Genomic DNA, 25,021 nt, shown 5'->3' on the forward strand with positions numbered 1-25,021 from the left:
TGCCCAATTTTTCTATCTTATTTGATAAAAAACTGATAAATTTCATGACTTGGGTTAATGCAGTTAGTTAATTATTGAAATCCTGCCCCATCCTATTTTACCTATTTGGTAGCTTTTAGCCAACTTTTAGCTCCCTCACAAGACTAGTGTTAAATGACAGTAAGGCACCAAATTTCTCAATTATCATCACCCAATTCAGCATTGAGTATGATTGCAGTGTCCCTCCCTTAGCATTGCCACGATTACAAAGAGCATGCACAAGTAGACGCTACCTTTCAAGATTCTATACATAACCAGGGAAGGACAGCGTCTGTGACTTATTCTGTAGCAGCAATGCAAAATATGCAGTATCTACACACAAATGCATGCACGCTCAATCACCCACCATCACCCACACCCATCGACCCACCTCCATGCCTCAAACACACAAAGTTACTCACCTCAAATCATGAGTTCAGTTTAAATAGGACTTAACAGACTTCCTATCTCATGAACCTGTAACATCCTATTTCACAAGGACTTGCTTTTTGTTAATATGCACTTAAACTTTACTGCATCAACACCTGCTGTTAGGCAAGTAATCCAAATTTCATGGCCAACCCTTCATATACATTGGTAATTCAATACTTGAAAGTGTTTTATCTACTGATAAATCACAAATGGATAAGAGAGACTTGCTTGAGTTCCAAATAAAATCTTCTTAGTTCAATAACTAGTCTATAGAGCTTTCAGGGCCAGGTAAATCAGATTTAGCTGATTCTCTCTGGTGCAGTCACTGGCTGGAATTCCAAACAATTACCATCAGGATCTCGGATGAATATTTGTGGTTTCAATGACATGCTCTGAGTGTATGGAACACCTGAAATGTATGTATGGATCTTAGTTCAGGTCCATAAAAATAATTTTACTGAAATGATGGACATGATTTCCAGTTCAAACCCTCGAACACTACTACATATGAGAAGTTTTGTGCTTTCAACTTCTACTAAAATTCTAGCGTGCAATTTGGAAGGGACATTGAACATGACAAACTCCTAACGTTGTTTGCATTAAAACCTTGCAAGCAATCTAGAACACAACCTGTTTAGTCCAATAACAATATAAGCAAGAAATGTACCATGGATTCATGAATTAAGTATAGGTTCAACCTATAGTAGTGCTGTACAGAGTAGACTATGCCTAGATACATAAACATGATTGGAAAGCTCACTTTGATGATTTTCTTGCAGCTGGGTCACTAGAACTACCCTTAAAACTGAATCAATGGAGGTGACTAACATTAACTTTGGGATACCCAAGATGGGCCCTCAAGAATCTAGAACATCATCCCAGATGGATGCAGGAGGGGGTACACATCACATTTTGGTGGGGCATACTCTGATCCATCCGTGACAAGGGGACAGCAGGAGACGTGGCATCCCCAAGGTGGCACTTATTTATCAGGGATGAGATGGGGACAGAACAGGGAGAGGCTGGTTAACAGTGACAGCCATGCAAACCATGGTCGCTTTTGCCCTTATCTGCTGTTGTGCTTGCTGCCCGTCACACAACCAGCCATGAATTGACATTCTCTGTCATCTCCCAACCAACTTCAGCCTACTTACTGCAGCAACAGCCTGTTATTCAGCCCTGTCATCTTTTGTTCTGCATGGTCATTTATTGCTGATTGGTACATGTTTGTACCTTGTTCAGTTGGATGACAGTTTTGGGCCTAGATTTGTTATTCTTTGGTCACATTTAAGCTGAAAATCATGGCTGGCAGCAATGACAGCAATAATTTGATGCACATAAAGAAGCTTGAAGGCACACATAACTTTGTAGTTTGGCAAAAGCAATGCCACAATATCTTGTTGCAAAAGAAGCAAGCAAAGCCGATCAAAACCAAAGAGGCAAAGCCCACGGACATGGAACAGGACGATTGGGATGATTTATATGAGCTTGCACGCTCAACCGTAGAGCTATCGATTTCTGATGCCTTGCTGTTCAACATTGAAGGTTTGGATTCTGCATATGCTATATGGACTAGAATGGAAAAACTGTATGCACAAAAGAGTGTTGCAAGTAAAGTGTATTGGCTGAAAAAGCTTATGGATTTGTGTATGAAAGAGGGTACAGCAATGTCTACTCACTTGAGTGAGTTTAACTCCATTTTCAGCCAGCTGGTTGCCTTGAAGTTCATGATTGATGAGGAATTTAAGGCTACTTTCTTGCTTTGCACACTACCAGAGAGTTAGGATACATTCAGGACTGCTATGAGCAATTCTAATGTAATCCTTTTATATGCTGATGTAGAGAATGCTCTACTTATGGAAGAGATGAATCGGCATAACAATGCATCCAGTAAGTCTTCCAGTGCTTTGCATACAGGGGCAGATTACAGCAAAAGGGCAAATATAATAGCAAGAGACGCAATAAATCATGTGGCAAAGATGTTGAATGTCATCATTGTGGCAAGAAGGGTCACTTTAAACATGATTGCTACAAATGGAAGAAAGAGAAAGGAAAAGGCAAGAAAACAGATGATAGCAAGGAAGAGAAGAAGGACACACAGCCTAAGAAGAGCAGTGTAAAAATTGAAGAGGTGAATGTAGTCACTCATGATAGTGATAGTGAGATTGATGTACTCCTTGTCTCTTCACACTTTGGTGCACATGCTTTACTTGCAGATACAGATGATGATATGCATACTTGGATTCTCGATTGAGGTGCTTCCTTTCATGTCACCCCTTATCGTGAGTGGTTCACCGCCTATATAGGGGGTCGACATGGTGTTATCCATCTTGGAAACAACTATGCATGTGACATTTCAGGTATTGGCAGTGTGCAGTTACAGTTTCAGCATGGCTTTGTCTTTACACTTCAGCATGTACGACATGTACCTCAGCTCAAGAAGAGCTTAATTAGCACAGGGCAGCTAGGTGATGATGGTTTTCATACCACCTTTGGTAATGAAAAATGGAAGATCTGTAAGGGATCTAGGGTTATGCCAGAGGTTGCAAGAGTAATACTTTGTATCCACTTCATGTATCCAGTGTGTGTAACCATGTTGTTGCCGTGACCGAGCAGCCAAGCGTTTCTTTATGGCATGGCCGGTTGGGACACATGAGTCAAACAGGAATGAAAGTGCTTTCTTGTTTGGGTTACTTGCCTTGTCTTCGTTATGTTGATTTTGAGCATTGTGATCATTGCATTTATGGCAAACATGCACAGACGTCTCACAAAAGTCTCTTTCTTTGAAATCTTCTCCTCTAGAGTTAGTACATTCGGATGTATGTCAATGATTATCTTTAGGGGGAAATAAATATTTTGTCACCTTTGTCGATGATGCTACACGGAAAGTATAGGTTTACCCTATTCGTAGCAAGGATGAAGTGCTTGACAAGTCTTGGCATTGGCTGAAAATCAGACAGATAAGACAATTAAGTGTCTTCGCTCTGATAATAGTGGGAAATATATGTCCAAGGCCTTTCAGGCATTTTGTGACAGCAAAGGGATAAAGAGGAAGCTCATTGCCCCTCATAATTCGCCTCAAAATGGAGTTGCAAAGTGTATGAATCGGACCATACAGGACAAGGTCCGTATAATGCTGTCTCATGCTGCATTACCCCATGGTTTTTGGGCAGAGGCTGTTATGACAGTCGTTCACTTAATTAGTCGGTCACCAAACAGGATTTTGGGAGGGAGTTTCCCAAGAAGCGTGGTTGCGGGCAACCCACCTTCATATGCTCATCTGAAAGTGTTTGGTTACGAGGCTTTTGTGCACATTTGTAAAGAAAAACGCAGCAAACTTGAGCCAAAGTCCTATAAATGCATTTTCCTAGGATATGGCGACAAGGATGAAATGGGGTATAGATTAAGGGATCCCTGTTAGAAGTCTTAAACAGAGACAGAGAGGGTTGGACTCAATAGTGTAAAGCAATGAGCTCTCACACGTTTTCTACTATTCTTCCATTCCACACATTACTAAAGAGAATAGTTACAACTTAAGGTCTAGGACCATTCACACCAAACAGCTAAGTCCTAACCACCAACTTATTTAATGTCCGCATCATGTAGTACAGCTGGACAACTCAAGTGTCGGGTATGGTCATACCAAAGATAGTAGATCGAGCTTGAAATCTTAACACTCCCCCTCAAGCTCAAGACAGCATCTATACACCAAGCAGCTGTCTAAAAACACTGAACTTATCTTTACCCAAGGACTTGGTACAGATATCCACAACCTGCTCATCAGTCTTTACATGTATGAGATCAACTTGTCCTGCAAGAACCATCTCTCTGATGAAGTGGTAGTGTACCTCTATGTGTTTCGCTCTAGCATGATATACTGGATTCATGGCCAAGAGTACACTACTCAGATTATCGCATAGTAACTTCACTGGAGCATCCACCTGTATGTCCAAATCAGCCATAAGCTTGAGCAGCCATGAAATCTCGCATGCTGCCAATGCAGCACCCCCGTACTCTGCCTCAGTACTGGACAAAGCAACTGTAGGCTGCTTCTTGCTGCTCCAGCTAATCATGCCGCTACCAAATCCAAAAGCATATCCACTCATAGATCTACGGTCATATGAGCATCTTGCCCAATCTGCATCCGTGTTCCAATGAGTTTCAAGGGCTTATCTCTGACATAAAACAGTCCATACTCTACAGTGGACTTAATATATCTCATAATGCGTCTAACTTCATTCAAGTGCGGCTTTCTGGGCTTCTGCATAAACTGGCTTATGAGCCCTACAGCATAGCTCAAGTCAGGCCTAGTGATGGTCAAGTAAATCAGACTGCCAACCATCTGTCTGTACATAGTCACATCCTCTACTTCAGCTCCAGTGCTCATGTCTAGCTTGACATTCTGATCAAGAGGTGTATCCAATGGTTTGCATTCAGCCATGCCATACTTCTTCAGCATTTTCATGGCATAGTGCTTCTGCATCAGCCATAAACCATTTTCAGCCTTGATCATCTCAATACCCAAAAAGTACTTCAATTCACCTAGATCTTTCATGTCAAATTCAGATTTCAGCATCTGCATAACATGCTGTATCTCCAAATCATCATCACCTGTGATTATCAAGTCATCAACATAGATAACCAGCACTACCAAGCCTTTGTCTATCTTTTTCGTAAACAGACTGTGATCAGCCCTGCTAACAGCAAATCCCAATCTCTGCAAGTAGTTACTGATCCTAGCATGCCAAGCTCTCGGAGCCTGTTTCAGCCCATACAATGCTTTTTTCAGCTTACATACATAATGCTGAAAATCAGGGTGAATGTACCCTTCAGGTTGAACCATATAAACATCCTCTGCTAAGTCACCTTTAAGAAATGCATTCTTAACGTCCATCTGTCGCAATTTCCAACCTTTAGCAGCAGCCAAAGTAATCACAGTGCGTATGGTTGCCATCTTGGCAACAGGGCTGAATGTTTCCTCATAATCAAGTCCATACTGTTGGGCATACCCCTTTGCAGCCTGGCTTTGTATCTCTCCACACTACCATCTGACTAGCATTTGATTTTGTAGACCCATTTGTAACCAATGATCTTTTTCCCTTCAGGCAGTGGCACAAGATCCCATATCTTATTTTCAGCCAAGGCATTCATTTCTTCGTCCATAGCTGCACACCAGTTCTCATCTTTCACTGCTTCAGCATATGTACCTAGTTCTTTGATCTCCATCACTTTTGTCATGTAAGCATAATGCTTTGCAGAGTAGCCACTGTACGTCAACCTGTCAACAGGGTATCTGTCCCTCTGTGAGCGTCTAGACTGTGGTGCACTGCTCGATTCCCCTCTCTCATGAGACAGAAAATACCTGCTCTGCCTTGTGCCAGGCGTATAGACAGTCGGAATACCAAGTTCACTGTCTAAAGTGTCAGCAGACTCATATCCGGAAGTCATTCTACCAAGTGTCATCATACCAGATGCATCCTCAGTAGCTTTCTCTTTTCCTTTGCTGTCCAAGACATCATATTTCCCCCTCACTGACATACTGGTGTCAGTGGACGGTGAGCTCCTCAATCTCCCTGTCCATGGGAATACTGTCTGACTACTAGGTCCTATCATAGCAGTGCCCTACTACAAATCAACTGTAGATACATGAGTGGAAGGCATATCCGATGGCATTGTAGCCGGTGATACATACCAAGAACCCATCTCATCAAAAATAACATCCCTGCTCATCAAAGTCTCCCTGATAGAGGAATCATAGCATTTGTATGCCTTCTTCTCCTGCGAATATCCAATGAAAACACACTTATGCGCTTTTGGATCCAGCTTCTTCCTTTTCTCATCTGGAATGTGCACATAAGCAAGACAGCCAAAGACTTTCATGTGACTTACATCCGGCTTATAGCCATACAACCTCTCAAACGGTGTGATCTCATGAATACTTGCAGTGGGAGTCCGATTCAAGATATACATGGCTATCATAGCAGCCTCAGCCCAATAATAGAGCGGCATCTTCTTCTCATTCATCATGGCACGAGCAACTTCCATCAAGACCCTGTTCTTTCTTTCAGCTACCCCATTCTGCTGAGAAGTGTAGCTGCAGGTAAGCTGTCTACATATGCCATTTTCAGCCAGAAAGTTGTCAAACTCATTTGACACATACTCCCCACCGCTATCTGATCTCAAGCAAGAAATATAGCAGTCAAATTTCTTTTCAACCTGCTTTTTAAACTGCTGAAAAACAGCAAACACCTCATCCTTTGTCTTCAGAATGTAAACCCAAGTATAGCAACTGTAATCATCAATGAATGTCACATAATACTTCGAGCCTCCCATAGATGCATTATGGGCTAGCCCCCAAACATTAGAGTGCACTAACTGCAACGGACGTGTACTCTGCCTTACATGCCTGACAAATGGCAATCTTGACTGCTTACCAAACTGGCAAGCATCGCATACATGATCAATATCTGAATATTGGAACTTGGGTAAACTTGTAACAAGCTGTTTTTTCTGCATAATTTGCAACCTTTGCAAATTCACATGCCCCACTCTCTTGTGCCAAATTTCCAAATCTCTGATAGTGCCAGAAACATAGGCAAACATAGCTGAATTCAGCTCTAACAAAGTAGCATCAAGAGTAAACATTCTGCCATTCCTGTGACCGCGAGCTATCAACTTGCATCGATTGCCAAACTCTTCAATAAAGCAGCCATGCTTATTAAATCTAACCTGCAAGTTTTGCTCCGTCATCTGACCGTCATCTGACCGACAGACAATAAGTTCTTCATAATCGAAGGAATATGCAATACATCATGCAAATTTTTCTTTCTGCCATCATGAACCACAAGAGGCACTTTGCCTTTATGTTCAATGCTATGCTACGTGTCATCACCTGTACAGATATAGCCATGTTTTTCAGCCACTATATCAGTGAACCAATCACCGTGAGGGGTCATGTGGTTCGATGCCCCTGAATCAATGTACCAAACTGCATCATCAGTGCATTTTTCAACAGCCCTGTCTTTTACATACTGCATGGCAAACAGTCTATCACCTGAGAAATCATCTCCCTGACTAGACGTAGCCCTGCTTCTTCCAGCAGTCCTTGGCAATATGCCCATACTTCCCGCAGTAGTGACAATCCTTATCCCTATTGAGATTGTTAGATGGGCGCTGTTGCTGCTAGGAGCCTCTGCCTCTAGGGCTAAATCTCCCCTGTCTCTAAAGTTTCCACCACCTCTTGCATCCGATACCTGCTGGTTGTTATTGCCATAGGATGCATTCTGTTGGCCTTCTCTACCAGATCCATAGCCTCTACCTCGGTTGCCACGGCCGCGCTGATTCGAATAAAAAACTGTATCCTTATTTTTAGAACTGCTTGACCTTGTAGCCAAGCCAAGTTTAACCTCCTCATGTATAAGCAATGCAACCAGCTCATTAAAATCAGGCATTTCAGCCCTCACAGACACAAAAGTGTCAAAAGACTTATACTCAGGTCCCAAGCCATTCAAAGTCACAGCAACCATGTCTTCATCTTCAACCTGTGAACCAACAGATGCCAGCTGATCCGTAATGGTCTTAACCTCCGTGACATAATCCTGTATAGATCTGCTCTTTCTCTCCATGTTGTTGAACTTCTGCTTCAACTGTATCTTTCTGGCACTTGTGGTTGTGCCATAGTACTTGACCAAAATGTCCCATGCATTCTTAGGAGAGCTGCAGTTCATTATTTACATTACCATGGCATCTGATATACATAGAGACAGCCAGTGCAACACCCTACGAGCTCTTTCTGTCCAAGCTCGGTGTAATAGTCTCTGATCAGCCGTAGGTCGATCTGGGAGCACAGGTTCAACTTCTACTCCAGTCACCAACTCCCAGTAGCCTTTCCCTATTAAGAAATTCTCCATGCGGAACTTCAATATGGCATAATTGTTACTATCAAGCTTTTTCCCCACAATCTGGGTTATGTTGTCGGTTCTTTCTGCATTTGCCATGATGTCAACACTGCCTGACTTACTGCAAGCCAACAAGTCACTCTGACCAACTTCAGTCCTTGACTGTTTATGACAGTTTTCTGCAGCTATTCTCTGCAAAAAAACCAGGGAATTTCAGCCCTTTACAACATCAAAAGCATCCACAAACATGTGGTATAACCCGTAGGTACATCAGTCAGTACATAGACTTTGCAGGTACTGTAACTCTGTGTTATGCAAGCTTACTGCAGTGAAGAGAATACGCAATCTGAAACCTACAATTTTTCAGTAACCAGTAGTGATTTTACTGCCAAAAAACCACTTTAAACCATGTCATACATGCTCCAAACTTTCCCAAACATTTGCTAGTATATGTAGGAAACTAGACATAGTCATACGGGCACAAAACAGTGCATATCCAGCAAGTACAAGTGACATAAATCTGCTCATAGATTGTATACAGCCAATAAACTGTCAAACCAAGATGTATTTCAGTCCAAGAGATCCTCAAGCCACTTCATACATATGCCACTGTGTGTACAGGTCAATACATGATCAAACAAGCATCCGCAAACACTCTATCTGTAAGAGGCAATGTCATATAATGCATTCACTGTTTATGACCAACCAATACCCTGTGAATACATTTGTTTCCAGATTCAGATTTCAGTTTTTAAGAGCCTTCAATGCTCATCTCAATGCTCATAGCATTCAACAATCATATCCCATACCATACAACTCCCTGTAGGTAACAAAAGGCATGTATTTCTTCAAGTCAATGAGTATATGTTGTAGACAGTGAATGACAGTTTTCAGCCAAGTAAATACTCCCAAATCTGAGTATTTTTGTAAACAACCTTCAGTTTTCAAGCATAATATCCAATACATCTGTTTACATAGCATGTATGTGCTCCAATAGGTCCTTTTGAGCATGCCAAGGAGCTCAAAGCTCTTGCCAATGTGTTGCATATGCTATGTATACTCTGTATACAGCAGTTCAGGCTTCTGTTCTAGGTTTGTAATTAGTTTCTAGAACTCCTACATGAGCTCATGCTCATGTACTAGCATGCCAGGGTGATAAAGTGCCTTCCAAAGAGTACAACCAAGTTGTAGATGACTTAAGTACTAATCATTGCCTTCACAAGAAGCCATGGGGATTCATTATGTCAGCTGGCGCAATCATGCAAACTGCCCAGAAGTATATAGCAACAGCATTTGATCTTCATACTAATTAATGCCCTCTCTAATGTGATCAATGGCACCTCCAAATACTCTAGACAAGAGCCAAACAATCCTCAACCAATACTTGAGCCAAATGGAGACCTGATAAACCAATGCATACCTTTAGAAAGACAATGGCAGACAGCCCTTCTTCTCTTTTCAACCTTGGCAGGTCAGTCTTCAGATCTTCTTCCCGCACGCACTCCACAAAGCCCAGTCATGGATGCTCTGATACCATGTTAGAAGTCTTAAACAAAGACAGAGAGGGTTGGACTCAACAGTGTAGAGCAATGAGCTCTCACACGTTTTCTACTATTCTTCCATTCCACACATTGCTAAAGAGAATAGTTACAACTTAAGGTCTAGGACCATTCACACCAAACAGCTAAGTCCTAACCACCAACTTATTTAATGTCCGCATCATGTAGTACAGCTGGACAACTCAAGTGTCGGATATGGTCATACCAAAGATAGTAGATCGAGCTTAAAGTCTTAATAATCCCGAGAAAAGGAAAGTAGTACGCAGCAATGATGTTATCTTCCAGGAAGATCGCACACACAAACAGCCCCAAAAGACTGAGGAGGTCCATAGGGTTGTATTCCGGGAATAAATACCTTTTGGATAGCAATATGTGCCCGTTGTACAGCAGCAAATACCTGCTGTAAATGAACCTGTAAATGCAGGAAATGATGCTGGAAATGATCAGCCAGCTATTGCCCATGAAAATGAGCTATTACATGTGCAGGAACAGCCAAGACAGCAAGCTGTTAATGCTGATTTGCAGGCTGAAATGCTAGGACAGCATGCTGAAAATGGAAATTTGCAGAAACAGCCAGCAAACAATGACCATTGGGTTAGGAGATCGTCTAAGGATACTAGACAACTTGACAGATTTGTTCCTAGTGCAATTAATGTGGCTGATTATGTCATGTTGACAAACTATGGTGAACCGTCTTGCTTCAAGGAAGCAATGGACAGACGGGACAGCAAGAAATGGTATAAAGCCATGCTGTCAAAGATGGAATCTCTTGAAAAAAATGGCACTTGGGACTTGGTGCAGTTGCCTAAAGGGCAGAAAACCCTTCCATGCAAATGGGTTTACAAGATGAAGGTCACTTCTGGTTCCTCACCCAAGTACAAAGTAAGATTGGTTGCAAAGGGGTACAAGCAGGAGCATGGAATTGACTTTGATGAGATTTTCTCTCCTATAGTCAAGATGACTACATTGAGAACCATTTTGAGCTTGGTTGCAGTTGAGGATATGGAGCTCATACAGATGGATGTAAAGACTGTGTTTTTACATGGTGATCTACATGAAGACATATATATGCAGCAGCCTGAAGGGTTTGTTGAACAAGGGAAAGAAAAAATGGTATGTAAACTCAAAAGGAGTTTGTATGGGCTGAAACAAGCACCAAGGGAATGGTATCATAAGTTTGATACATTCATGCAATCCCAAGGCTTTCATAGAAGTCAAGTGGATCACTGCTCGTACACCAAGAAGGCAGTATGATTATCTTGGTTTTGTATGTTGATGTGCTCGCGTGTGAACACACCCTTAGCACTTGTACTTACACATGTATATCTATCTAAAAACCTAAAGATACTCTCTCGTCATTGTACCTAAAAACGTCCTCACTCTTGACTCTGCTCTCTCTCACTCTCTCTGTCTCTCACTGCGCATTACGACTGTCTGTCCCGATCTCCATGCCTAACCCATCACTACACCACTCTCTCTTTAGAGACGGATTTGGACTACTATCCAGAGTCATGGATTTTACTGATCAGCGATGCCTTGGCCTCTTTCTTCTTGAGATACAACGGCTTCGTGACATGCGCCTCAGGAGTACAGCTGCTCCAGGACATCAAGGCCCTTCACAGAGGCAGCTCAGAGACTTCTTTACAAAGGAGACTCAGAAGACTTCAATACAGTTACAGCCACAATCAACGCAAGAGTCTCTCTCACCGCCACAGTCCACACACACAGACAAGGAGTACTGATTGATCGGACCGTTCAGCTTAGCCGATCCAGACGTCCTAGGCCTCGGCACAAACACTAACGACACCTTCCTAGGCAGATACAGAGGATTATTGCTCGGGCTAGAGCTAGGTCCTCCATATCCACATGAGATTGTACCATTTGGAGCTCATTGTTACTAGATAGAGCTCTATGTTTTACACATAGCTATAGTTAGTTTCCTTTCTCATTTTGCTTTGTGCTACATATAAATTTTGCCCAAACAGTTGTACCATCATACACATGATTGTAACTCATGGTCTCATAGGTTATTTTGGCCTTTTGTAGACGTTAATATATCATTTCATATCTTTTTTTTTTTCGTAAAAGGTAATTGTATTAATTACGAAAAAAAGTACAAGATAACTTGATTACAAGATACATGACGCCAATCCAGGCCATCATGTGAAGAGGGGCTAAGTGCTACAAGTTACAAAGTTATGGCAAGGGGGCAGATGAAATTGCCATAAGCCAGGGACGGAAGTCCTCCCTAGAGAGCAAATCAGAATGCCGGAGAAGATCCAACTGCCAATACAAAAGGCCCTTAAGCCTCGCAATATGTCTCTGAACATTATAGGCGGAGTCAAAAAGAAAAGCATTCCTAATGGTCCAGTTATGCCAATAGCCCCAATATCGAAGAAAATGATACATGAGTTTCATATGTGGCTGTGCAGGAGTGGGGTATTTGGGCTGCCCGAAAACCCAATCAAAGGGGCGCAGGGTGAATCCAACCGCTCCTTGCCAAATAGCCGACAAAAAGAACCAGACTTTTGTTGCAACAGGGCAAGAAATAAATCTGTGGCGGGCTGATTCCACCGCAGTGGTGCAAAAGAAACACTTGCCATTGGAGATTCGTCGCTTGGAAAGAGCCGACGCAAGCGGGAGACCACCAATCATCACTCTCCAAAGAAATACTTTACATTTGAAGGGGGTCTTGTTCAACCAGCCCTCCATCACAGTTGCCCTCCACTAGGACCGGGATTTTCGTAAGCCCCATAAAGCATTGGCTTTGGTAACTAACCATTGTTGATCTTTGATCAGAATATGATAAACTTGATTAGCAGAAGCTTTGCTTAAAGGCAGCCGGCCTTGTAGGTCCCAATCCTGCCAGGGATGATCTGAAGCAAGGGCAGGAAAGGGTTGTCTGCTCTGGAGCATCCGCAAAAGTTGTTCCCATAAAGGCCTATATCCCCGCGGAATCCTGTAAAGCCTCCTGGCTGTACGAAAAGATATAAGCACATTGCGACTAGCAAGGGTGGCATCCGCGACCGAAGACAAGCCCAAGCGAGCCATCCGGTTGAATTGTGGTCTAAGCTCATTTTTGCCTTCCCATGCAAGTAAACGCGAGACTGCCAATAATTCCAATTGAAAAGAATTCGTAGTCAAGCGATCCTCCGCTGGATGCCACTGAGCCTTTAGAAGGACCCGTTTCCAGGAACATACCAAATGATTGAGCAGCAACGAAGAAGAACTGGAGAACCTTGAATCAGCATTAAGAACATGCCACCAAGAAGTCCGGATTTGGGTATTGCCATGTAGAAGCCCATGGCTCTCAAGGAAATAACGGGCTATATCGACCCATGGATGATGATCCGAGCACATGGCGCGAAAGAGAGACCAACGGAGTGCCTGCATGTGAGTTTGGGCATCTAAAATAGCTCCGCCACCCATGCGTTTAGGGGTGCAGGCATGCGACCAAGAAATCCAGGAAATACCTGCATGCAATGAGTCCTTCTTCCATAGCATGAAGCGAATAGACTGAGTAAGAACACTGAGAGTCGTAGTAGTCCAGGGCAACAATGGCAAAAAATATGTCAGCATTGGCAACATAATTGTCTGGGCCACTTTGAGACAAATATGGAAGGGCCAGGCTTGAGATTTCCAATACATAAACTTGGCCACCATTTTCTGAGAAATCCACTGCAGAAGCTGCTTTGGTGGAACGTCGACACCCAAAGGGTACCCAAGGTGCCTGACAATGGAGCCACGAGGAACAACCAGACCCTGCCAGTCCAAGGACTGCATCATTTCATCTCTCTCTCTCTCTCTCTCTCTCTCTCTCTCTCTCTCTCTCTCTCTCTCTCTCTCTCTCTCTCTCTCTCTCTCTCTCTCTCTCTCTCTTTTGTGAAGATAATTAAATTAAGTAGTAAATATTTACATCAGACCATCAAGTCAACATTCTCTCTGTATCTTTTACTTTCTATTACATCAGACCATCAGGTCAGCATACTCTGTCTCTCTCACTCTCTCTCTCTGTCTAATATTTACATGAGGCCTACAAGCTCTCAGAACAACTAAAACAACCTATTACATGACCAATACTAATAAATCACACAGAAGAAACAGTTGGAGTAGAGCAAACAATCGCTAGCCAAGGAGCAGCAATATCCAGAAGAACCATGTCAGCTGACATCATAGAAGAGATTTGTCATAACACCAATCCACGCACACGGGCCACATGCCCATGGATGCCTGATGCTGAATCAAAAATAAAGGCATTGCGAGTACGCTATATATGCCAAAGGGCTGTCCATCTAAGGAAATGGAATAGGCAGGAACAATCTGAACGCAAAGAGGGCATAGAGGACATATTTCCCATAATCCACGAATGAACTGGTATGCAATGCTGAGTCACCGAGGACCACACACGGGAAATGAACAGATCTGTCATGCAACAGGGCAAGAGACAAAGAGGTGAAGCAATGTCTCATCACATGTAGCAGAAAACACGACGACCTGCAGAGATCTTTCGGGCACGGAGCACTTCTCCCGTTGGAAGACCTCCAATGGGCAGCTTCCACATGAACACTTTACCCTAATACGGAACCTTAGACTTCCAAAGCTAGATAAATCTTTCTCGCTACTTCTTTTTGCTATCCCTAAGATGCCATAACTTATTAACTTTCCTCGTGGCCCATCTCTTAGCTTCCACCATCTGATGATATATCTAATTAGCTGACCTTTTCTCAAAGTCATCAGGAAGCATAAGCATCCACTCACGCCATGGATCCAATGGCTGTAATGTAGGCAAAGAAGAGAACCTCTAAAGACTATCATGTATGGACAACCAAATGTCCCTGTATCCACGAGGCACCCTAAAGTACTAACGAATACACCTAAAATAATAAAGGCGGGGCTGCCCAGGAATAACACCATCACAGACTGTCTTTAACCCTAACCTAGCCATCCGATTAAACTTGTATCGTTGCAAATCTTTCTGTGGCCAATGCAACAACCTTGAGGAAGCCAGTATTTCTCCTCGCAGCGAATTTTCCTCCTTACAAAAATCCGAAGGATGCCAAACTACAAAACGAAGCATCTCCTACCAAGAAGCAATCAAATGAGAAAGGAGAAAAGACTAGAAGACCTTTATAGGCCTCGCAGAATTTATCGCATGCCACCAGGAAGCATAAATAACAGTGCTACCATGAGAGATGCCAGTCTTTTTTCTATGAAGAATTTGGCAATATTTGACCAAGGATGACATTGAATACATAGACTCTACAAAAGGGATAGCCTCAAAGCGGCCATATGCAAATTAACATCCAACAAAGCTACACCTCCCATCCTTTTTGGAGTGATCACATGCTACCAGGAGATCCATATTTTCCCCAAACGATTGCCTTTCTTTTTCCATAGCATAAATCTAATAGGCTGGACCAAATTCAAAAGGGACTTCTTAGTCCAAGGAAGCAATGGCAGAAAGAACGAAATCATACTGATCATAATGCATTGAGCCACTTTTAGTCTAACATGTAGAGGCTAACTCTGAGATTTCTAGTACATGAACCTGTCATGAATTCGGGAGGCCATCCAATCCAGCAAGGCACAGGGAGCAATCTCCACACCAATAGGATATCCCAAGTGTATGGTTATATTGCCCCTTGGGATCACAGTTCCATTCCATCCCAAGGCTTGCAGATCATTCTCCATACAGAGAGAGAAGGGTGGATTTCTGAGTATTAATGTGAAGACTCGATGCCAAAGCAAAAAGATTCTAGGCCACCATTGCCCGATTGACATTAATATGATCCGCCTTAAGGAACATAAAAGAATCATCTGCCAAAGATTGGCCCACAAGTTAATCACCGCCGGAAAGAGATAAGCCAACTATCTCACCTTGAGCTGCCAACTTATCCAATAATGAGAGCATTGGGTGAGTTACCAAAGCAAACAACAAAGGGCTGAGAGGACAGCCTTGTTGTGATTTGGGCTTTTTTTCAAAATTTCTGCAATTTCCAATCCATTTTGGCCATCTGTATCCAAATCTCAACTCGTGCTGCGCAAAATTTGGGGCATTGGTCAATTTTCACTCCTGGAGTTTAAATTGACAACCAATTCCAAGAAATTTCACAATTCCTTTGACATTCCCGCCAAAAATTTTGGAGCTTTTGCCTAATTTGCAGTCCCGCGTGCGAATCTTCATTGGAAACACCAACATTGCACAATTTCATTGACATTTGCACAAAAAATTTTGGGCCTTTTAGAGGCCCTACCATGCATCACGAGGCAGATTCCAACTACTGTTCACTGTTGGCACGCATCCCAAGGTGACACTACTGCAGAAATTCAAGCTATAATGTATAAATTCCCTCAATTTCTTTGAAATTTTAGAAAGAAATTTGGGGCTTTTGTCCAACATGCATTCCAAGGTAGCAAACAAGGGTTATACCAGCATTTAATTGTTGTTAGAGTTAGATTGAGTAGAAAATTTTAGGAAATTTCAGTAAATTTTGGTAAGAATCGACATTAAGTTACTGTAATTTGTACTTTTGAGGGCAAACATAATGAGACAGGTATGGTACAATAGTGCATTGCTGTTATTTTTTGGTTGAGTGTTAATTTGGGTCAAATTGGGTAGACTTTGGCATTTGTGTTACAGTTTGGTACTTGTTGCATAATCCCGAGGGGATTTTTGGTACTCTGAGGAGTACAATCTACACTTCTCAACAGAGAAGTATTTGGCTACAGATTTTTGTCTATTACTGACAGCGTGGCATATTAGGGGACTAATGATCAGAGCAACATCCTTGGTGTCCTCACTCAGAAGGACAAACTTGATGGATCAAACTACCCATTGTGGAGTTTTATGGTCCACAACCTTCTTGTAGCGAAGGACTTGTGGGACTATGTTACAGGTGATTTGCAGCGACCAGGAGATCTTGCACCTCAAACACCTCAGCATAACGCTAGAGAACAAGCTATTGGTGCTGCTGCCCCTCCTCCCCCTACTACCAAGGATCAAAGGAGATGGGACTCAAAAGATGCACATGCACTTTCTTTGATTGCCTTGTTAGTGAGAAGATCGATCATTCTACACATCCAGTCTTGTAAAACCTCAAAATCAATATGGGATGTACTTGAGCATATGTTTGCAGCATGTTACGAGGCCAGAATATCTTATCTCTATAGAGAGTTGGGCCAATGTGAACATGGATAAGGGTGATAGCATCACAAATCACCTTACTCACATACAGGATTTGCACAAGCAACTGCTCAATGTGGATGAAATCATTCAAGATGCTGAATTGGTAAACATCACACTAAACTCTCTTCCAAAGTCGTATCTTAGTTTCCACCCCTCTTTGATGTTGTCTTTGTGGGGGGAGGCAACAGCCCTTACATTTGTGGAGTTGGAAGGCCTCTTATTGCAAGAGAAACAGACTCGAAAGAATGTTGCATTGCATTCAAGAGATGTGGCTATGCTCTAACTCTACATGGGATCTTGTAGATTTACCACTTGGCAAGAAGGCCATTGGCACAAAATGGGTTTTTTAATGGAAGGCAGATGGTACCATTGACAAATACAAAGCACGGTTGGTAGCAAAAGGCTTTGCACAGAAGAAGGGAATAGATTATAAAGAGACTTTTGCTTCGACATCCCATATGAGTATGGTAGATGTATAATTGCTATGGCTGCAAATTATGGTTGGAAGGTACATCAGTTGGACATTAAGACAGCATTCTTGGATGGGGTAGAGAGATGCTATGTAGAAGAGATTAGCTTGATGTATGTTCATACACAAGAAAATGTTGCAGACATTTTCACCAAGGCACTACCTCGTGAGAAGTTTGAGGCTTTTCGCAAGCCCTTGAACTGGCTGCCCTTTGGTGATTGATCATTCATATACTTTACCACATTGGCGCTACAAGGAGATGTTAGAATTTGCCAATTCTATGGGCAGTGCCCAATGTTTATCTTTAGTTCTTTTTCAGTTCTTAGTATGAACAAAACTAAAGTTATAAGTTGTGTCACCACTCTTGGAGTTAGAGTTAGAGTCAATTAACTCTAGTTGAGTTAGAGCTAGGTTTATCTTAGACTATCTTGTACCTTTCAATTCTTTCAGTTCAACAAGTACACTACTCTCTTTTGCTTTAGCACACTCTTATTCTCTCTCTGTTGTAGGCTGCCCAATGGCCTACCAAGACGTACACGAATGCATCCGGCAGTGCAATCGGGGACGATTGCGAGGATTTCAAGGGAGAGGGCTATCACGAGAACGTTAAATTTTACTTTCTTTACTTTACATTTGGATTAATTTTTAATAAAATATTTTAAGTATGTGTTGCACATATGAAATGCAACTGAGATTATTTCATATTTGCAAGCCAAGGACCTGAGAAAATTAGTGGACATCAAAGGTAAAAGTTGTCTTAAGTAATGTTGCGCAGATACTAGGTGGTATCTCATGCTATTGATTGATAAATGTTTGTGTTTCAGCATTTCATTAATTATTGCTTGCTGTAATTAAGTTATAATTAGGTTATTACCACCCCTCCATGAAAGGAAGGCTAGTTTCATAGATCCTCCAAAGAAATGTTATTACCAAGGGATATAAGCTCATCCCAAATCTCCTCCAGCTTGTTGATATGACCCTTCATCATAGGGGAATCTACGATAGAGAGCTATTATAGCTTCAATTTGAGAGTTAAATGATGCCCAAATGTCTAGATCTGGTAGAGAGTCACCAATCTCTTCTAAACCTCTGTGGCAATGTGGATATGTCTTAATGCACAAGCACAAAATTTGTACAACTCAAAAAGAGAAAAGAGTGGGCTCTGGTATTCAATTGATCCCATAAAGTTGCCAAGTTGGATGTAGCACCAACATAAGGATTTGCTATAGGACAAGGTATAGGGACTGCAAAAGGATCCCAAAGGTTGCAAGTGCCGAGGACGTACTTCACTTTGCAAGACCATGGAGCGTAATTTGTCCCATCCAGCTTGTCGAATGCAAGTAGAGAAGCACCCGAACAAGGGATGCCAAACCTGCCAGTCGAGGACTGGTAGCCCCAAAAGAACGTGAAGGGAGAGAATGATAGGATGGTGGTCCATCTAAAAAGCCAATCCACCTGATCTCCCCAATCATACACGTCAACCATAGATGACCTTCAAGAATACTTGCAAGAAAACAAGAAAGGATGCTGCAACTAGGATGTGCTCCGCCTATTCAGGGTCCATTTGTTTGTTGGGCAGCTAAAGACTGATGTGCAGCCATGTAGACGGGGGAGTATCCGAGGTGAGAGAGACAGTGTGATGGCAAGAAGGTGTGCCGAACAGAAAACACAGACTGCAAGCTCTGCAAACGATGACCTCAGCATCCAAAGGTATTCCCAGCCCAAAACACATGTCTATCCATTAAACGCAGCAATAATGAAGGTCTGTCCACCTAAAAAATATGCCACCCAGTCTGCAACAGTTGCTGATCACCAGCTTCCACAAAGAAGGCAATGAGAAGCACAACAAAAGGGTTCATGCTGATGAAGAACTAAGCACTAAAGAAACAACAGCCAAAGGCTCAACCCTGGAGGGAAGCTACAGACAGTTAAGAAGAGATTTGCTTTGGCACATGATGTTAAAGAAACGACCTTAAATCTCATGAAAAATACATATGGCGCAGCCATAAAGGTTTAGATTCATGACACCTGCATCTTGTAATACAGCTTTTAGGCGCTCTGGATTTTCAATTTCAACACATATGTGCCGATCTTCTCCACCATGAGGAGGTCGGCCTGTCACTGGATCAGGGTTTGGCAACTCCATCAAGTGAATCATCTGATTGCCAATCCATAACCAGGCTCCTCGAAAAGATAGGGTTTCATCAGGACGACGATTGCACACATTTAATCCTGACAATTAAGAATTCATATAAGCTCACGAATTAAAATAAATCCTCACTTCTATGAAATGATTATGAGTTGACATACCAAGAATACCACAATAAAACTCCAACGATTTTTCTAAGTCCTTGCACAAAAATCCAGCATGCTGAACACGGAGAAACCCAATACCTGCAATTATATTAGACACAAGAGAATTTGAGGCAAGCATAGAAAGCACTCTCTAAAAGGATTGTACCTCCAAAAGAAAGCTTTCAAACTTCTTGAAAAGTGGTAGAAAAATACAGCCTACAAGGTTTCAACTAATATTCAAGAACAATTGCATGGTGATGCCATGATACAGGTAAAAATGTCTGTATGTCAGAAGTTGCAACAATGAAACACGTGGACTTCAAGAGAAAACAGACAACTAGGAAGTTGGAAAACAGCTATAAAACAGAGATTCAATCTAAAACTACTAGATTCATCAAGCAATGAATAATGCTAAACCCACTCACATCTGTCCATATCCACACTAAACAGTTTTAAAAGATGAGCAAATTTGAAGACAAAAGAGACACCTTTCTCATTGCTGTTTGAAGAAAGAGAGTAAGCATCAGTGTCACCCATTTAATAAAGCTTCCAAATCCTGGCAGGTATATCTTCAACCCTGAGAGAACTAAATTAAAAGACTTGTTAGCATCTTTAGTGCCTGTCATTTTCTGTTTGACAACAAACAGATTTAGATTGAACAAATACACATTATTATTGTTTCCTTTGCCATTATTTAAGAAGCTGCAGTCACAAGTAGACAATGAAAAAGAGGGTAACTGTGGAGATTCAAAAGGAGAGAGGCAAAATGGTCAAGCACATTTCAAATGTTACTTTAATATGGCAAATGACTCTAAAAGTAGTGTAATTAATATCAGTTTCTCCCATTTAATAAAGTTTTCAAATCCTGACAGGTATATAATGTCAACCCTGATAGGGTTAAGTTAAAAGATTAGCTTCTTTACTGTCTATCGTTTTCTGTCCATCAGTTGCCAACCAACAAACTTAGAACAGACAATGCACATTGTTGTTTTTTCCTTTACCATTATATAGAAGCTGCAGTTATAAGCAAACAAGGAAAAAGAGGGTAACTGTGTGCAATGAAAAGGAGAGGAGGCAAAAAGGTCAAGTAAAATTAAAATGCTTCTTTGACATGACAAATGACACAATGTCTCAATGGGAAAACTCACTTTGGATGAAACCCATAAAAGCAACCACATTGTTCCAGAATAAACATATAAAGCCTATATATGGATGAAACCCAAAAAACAGTTGCAATGCTCCAGGATAGACCAATAAAGCCTACATATGGGAAGCACATGCTCCTGATCATTGTGAGTTACCAGATGAGCCATAGCTTCAATTTCGAAAAACCCCTAGACCCATTTATCTCACTAAAATTTTCATATATGCCCTACAAGCATAGTTGCACAGAGTTTTGAAAACAGGGGAAACAGAAACAACAAAAAATGGAGTTTCAGAGTTTCAATTTTGGAAACAAGGGGTGGAGTTCAAATTTTATCATTAAATCCATACATAGGTACTTTAAGATGTGAGTGGACACAACATCATTTACTTGAATTTCACATAAAATTTCAAGCCTTCATGTCACATTAACATGTTACATCATACATGATCATTACAAGATTGAAGAGCATAATACATGAAGTTATAAACAATGAGCATTGAATAAGTAATAAGGCTGCAATCTGCATAGATATTAGAAAACTTAAAAGACATACTCTGAGGAGTACATCATACATAATACCAAAATGAAAGATCCCAAATAATAAGTGTCAAGAAAACTAGACGATGCCAAGTTGCAAGTCCAAAAGACAGATTATACATCATCTAATCTAAAACCAATGTGCATCTAGAATGATAGATCAAAGGGCATGGCACTATGGCACATGTCTACACATCATCTAAGGGCCCATGTTCCACCTCCTCGTCCAAGGACTCCCTTGACTGAGAGGATGTTCAAGCAGCATCTCACTCTAACTCTGTCTCTGTTGCATGTGTAGCCCTTGTTGTGGTCCTCCTCTATCCACGAATATCATGGACTTGTGCTAATAGCTCCTTGTAAAGAATAAAGTAAATGTCAAGCTCCTCCCATGGAATCTCTAGAATATCATGCACCTCTATGTCAATTTCATCCACATTGGCATGGGAAGGCTTAGCATGCCTTTAAAAAAATCTCAAGGCCACAACGGCACAATACTAGATACTCTAATTGGGTCGTTTTAAGCCTATTTCTCTTCTTTGCTTCTCATTGTACCAAAGAGGATGCAATAGATGCACAACAAAATGGATCTAATTGTTTTATGAAACCAGTCCCATCATGAGTTGCACACTGTATGGATCTCACCAACTCTTAAGAATTATGGATCATGGATCACATAAAAAGATTTTGACAAAAGAATAATGATTTATAGATAAAAGTTAAACAATAGATAAATGATAAAATCAATAGTGAACACAAACAAGATAACTTACTTGTCATGTGGCAACTTGCAAGTAACCATTTCGAAGCAAGGCTTTCCCAATTTAATCTATATACTCGTAGAGAAGCCCTAGAGTACTCCCCTCCACGTCAGTGATATAAAAGACAAAGAAAATAGGAGTGAGAGTCTTCACCAATGCCTCAACCTCAAGGCACCAACTCTCACCCAAGATGTTGTACCTAAATACAAGTCTTTGGAGACTCTTTCACTCCATGTCATGTGAGAGAAAGGAGAGATTGAACTTAGCTAAGAGTACAGTTAACAGTGTAGAGTGTGAGAGCAGGACACCCAATGCAATAATCTCAAAGTGCAAGGTGCAAGCACAAAGTATAACCCTTAAACCCTAGGGTTGTAAAAGGGTGTTCACACTAGAAGAATGTGAAACACAATAAGTGCCTAAAACTGTGTAACATAGACACATAAAATAAAAGAAATAAATCTGGGAAAAAAACCTCTCATACAGAGAGTAAAAAGTGCCCTAATGTCCTAGTGAAGATCACGGACACTCCTTTGTGAGCGTAGGCGTGAGTCGAAACCCAACAAATCCCCCTGGAGTAAAGAGTAATCAAGATACAAGGATCATTCACCAAAGGAGATCAAATTTAAATGCATTGCGAAATGCTTCAAATTTGTCACAAGGAAGAGCTTTGGTGAAGATGTCTACCACATTATTGGTGGTAGGATAGTAGACAAGGCTAATATCATCCGCATGTCGTCTCTCTCTGACAAAGTGATAATGGATCTCAATGTGTTTCGTATGTGCATGAAACACTGGGTTTCGTGCCACTGCAATGGCACTCTGACTATCAATGAACAAAGGGGTAGGCTTCTGACAGATACATCCAAATCAGCTAACAAGAGTCTAAGCTATACGCATTCAACTATGGTAGTGGAAGCTGCCTTGTATTCAGCTCCACATGACAATATGGCAACAGTGAATTGTTTCTTGCTAAGGCAAGAGATGCAAGATGAGCCAAGAAAGAAACAATTGCTACTAGTGGAGTGACGAGAATCATAATCACCAGTCCAATCAAATTCACTGTAAGCATGTAAGTGCAATGGTCCCCCCTTGGCATAAAGCAATCCAAGAGTCCTAGTATCTTGCAAGTAATGGAAAATACGCTTGACAGCTTGCCAATGTGACATGCGTGGCTGATGCATATATCTGCTCAGGGCTGAAACTATATACTATATATCTAGCCTTGTGTTGCATAGGTAAATAAGACATCCAACTACTCGAGCATATGTATGGATATCAAACAAGTCACTGTCATCATGCAATGACAGCTTCATTCTAGGTTCCATTGGCATACAAACTAGCTTGTAATCCTGTAAGCCACACCTCTGAAGAAGTTTACCAATGTATCTCAGCTATGACAATCCAATGCCTCTAGCATCATGAATGAGCTAAATGCCCAAGTAATAGTGCAAAGGCCCTAAATCTGACATCTCAAAAGTTTGCTGAAATTTTTTTTTGAATGCTGAAATCTAATCAGCATGTGTCCCTGTAAGCAAAAGATCATCAATATATAGACATATGACCAGCAAAGATCCCCCCTCTTTACATACGTTAAGGGTAGACTCTGATGAGTTGTTAGGCATCAATCTTTGCATACCAAGCTTGAGGAGCTTGTTTTAAACTATATATAGCCTTTTTCAGCTTACAAACCACATGTTCGGATCCCTCAACTACAAAACCAATGGGCTGCTGTACATACACTTCTTCTTGAAGTTGCCCATGTAAAAATGCAGTCTTGATATCAAGTTGATGCACCATAAACCTAATGGTAGTCATACAAGATGTAGAAGCAAATGTCTCCTCATAGCCAATGCCTTTCTTCTATGCGTAGCCCTTGGCCACAAGGCTAACCTTATATTTGTCAATTGATCCATCTGCATTCCTTTCAACTTACAGACCCACTTTGTACCAATGGCTTTCTTCCCAACATGCAAAGGCACCAAATCCCATGTTTGATTCTTTATGATGGAATCAAACTCAGCTTGCATTGCTACTATCCAATGCACACTATGTTATGCATCCTCAAAACATTCAGGCTCCTCATCATCAAATGTATCTTCTGCCATAACAAACTCCATGGTATGTGCACCATCGTGCATATGAGCTTGCCTTCTAGTACGACCAGCAATAGGAGCATCCAAATGACTATCTTTCATAGTCTACAAATACCATCTAGGCATCTGTCCAACCTCCTCACTATATACAAGCTCTTACTGAATTTCAAATTCAGCATTTTTTTGAATATTCAGATCAGCCATGGGCTGATTTTTTGCATTACCCAATGGAGCAGTTGGCTAACATTAAGTTCACTTGTTGAAGCTCCAATTGTATCACCGAAAGAAATGGGCAACAGCCCTTCAAATACATCATTGGCAGACTAATATGTGTCAAAACCAGCAAGGGATAATTCTGATTTTTCATTGAAAACAACATCCCTACTGACAAATACCTTTTTAGAGACAAGATCATAGAAACTATATCCTTTGCTCTCACTACTATACCCCACAAAAATGCATTTAACAACCTTTTATCCAACTTTTTCCTGAGTACCTTGGGAATGTGTGCATATACAAGACATCCAAAAGTACAAAAATGCCCTACAAAAGGTTTCTAGCTGTTCCAAGCCTCAAAAGGCATGACATTTTTTAATGCCTTGGTGGGGCACCTATTCAAGACATGGCAA

General features: G+C 41.4%; 1 protein-coding gene across 6 annotated transcripts in view; it reads right to left on the minus strand.

Annotated features, from left to right (window-relative positions):
- Positions 1–569: 569 nt before the first annotated feature.
- LOC148020096 (glyoxylase I 4-like) overlaps positions 570–25,021 on the minus strand; it is a 51,561-nt gene continuing 27,109 nt past the window's right edge. For 4 of the 6 annotated variants that reach the window (XM_087700374.1, XM_087700377.1, XM_087700379.1 and 1 more), the window contains 4 exons: positions 20,346–20,443; positions 19,873–19,956; positions 19,591–19,794; positions 570–859 (listed from right to left, as the gene is read on the minus strand). In XM_087700374.1, the coding sequence (XP_087556500.1) occupies positions 750–859; positions 19,591–19,794; positions 19,873–19,956; positions 20,346–20,394 (447 nt within the window). In that variant the 5' untranslated portion in view covers positions 20,395–20,443 and the 3' untranslated portion in view covers positions 570–749. The remainder of the gene's footprint in view (positions 860–19,590; positions 19,795–19,872; positions 19,957–20,345; positions 20,444–25,021) is intronic. The other 2 variants (XM_087700375.1, XM_087700380.1) reach the window with 1 other exon arrangement.

This window comes from Lygodium microphyllum, chromosome 19 (assembly GCF_053477565.2).
Source record: "Lygodium microphyllum isolate KBCC chromosome 19, Lygodium_microphyllum_v1.1.10, whole genome shotgun sequence".
NCBI classification, from domain to species: Eukaryota; Viridiplantae; Streptophyta; class Polypodiopsida; order Schizaeales; family Lygodiaceae; genus Lygodium; species Lygodium microphyllum.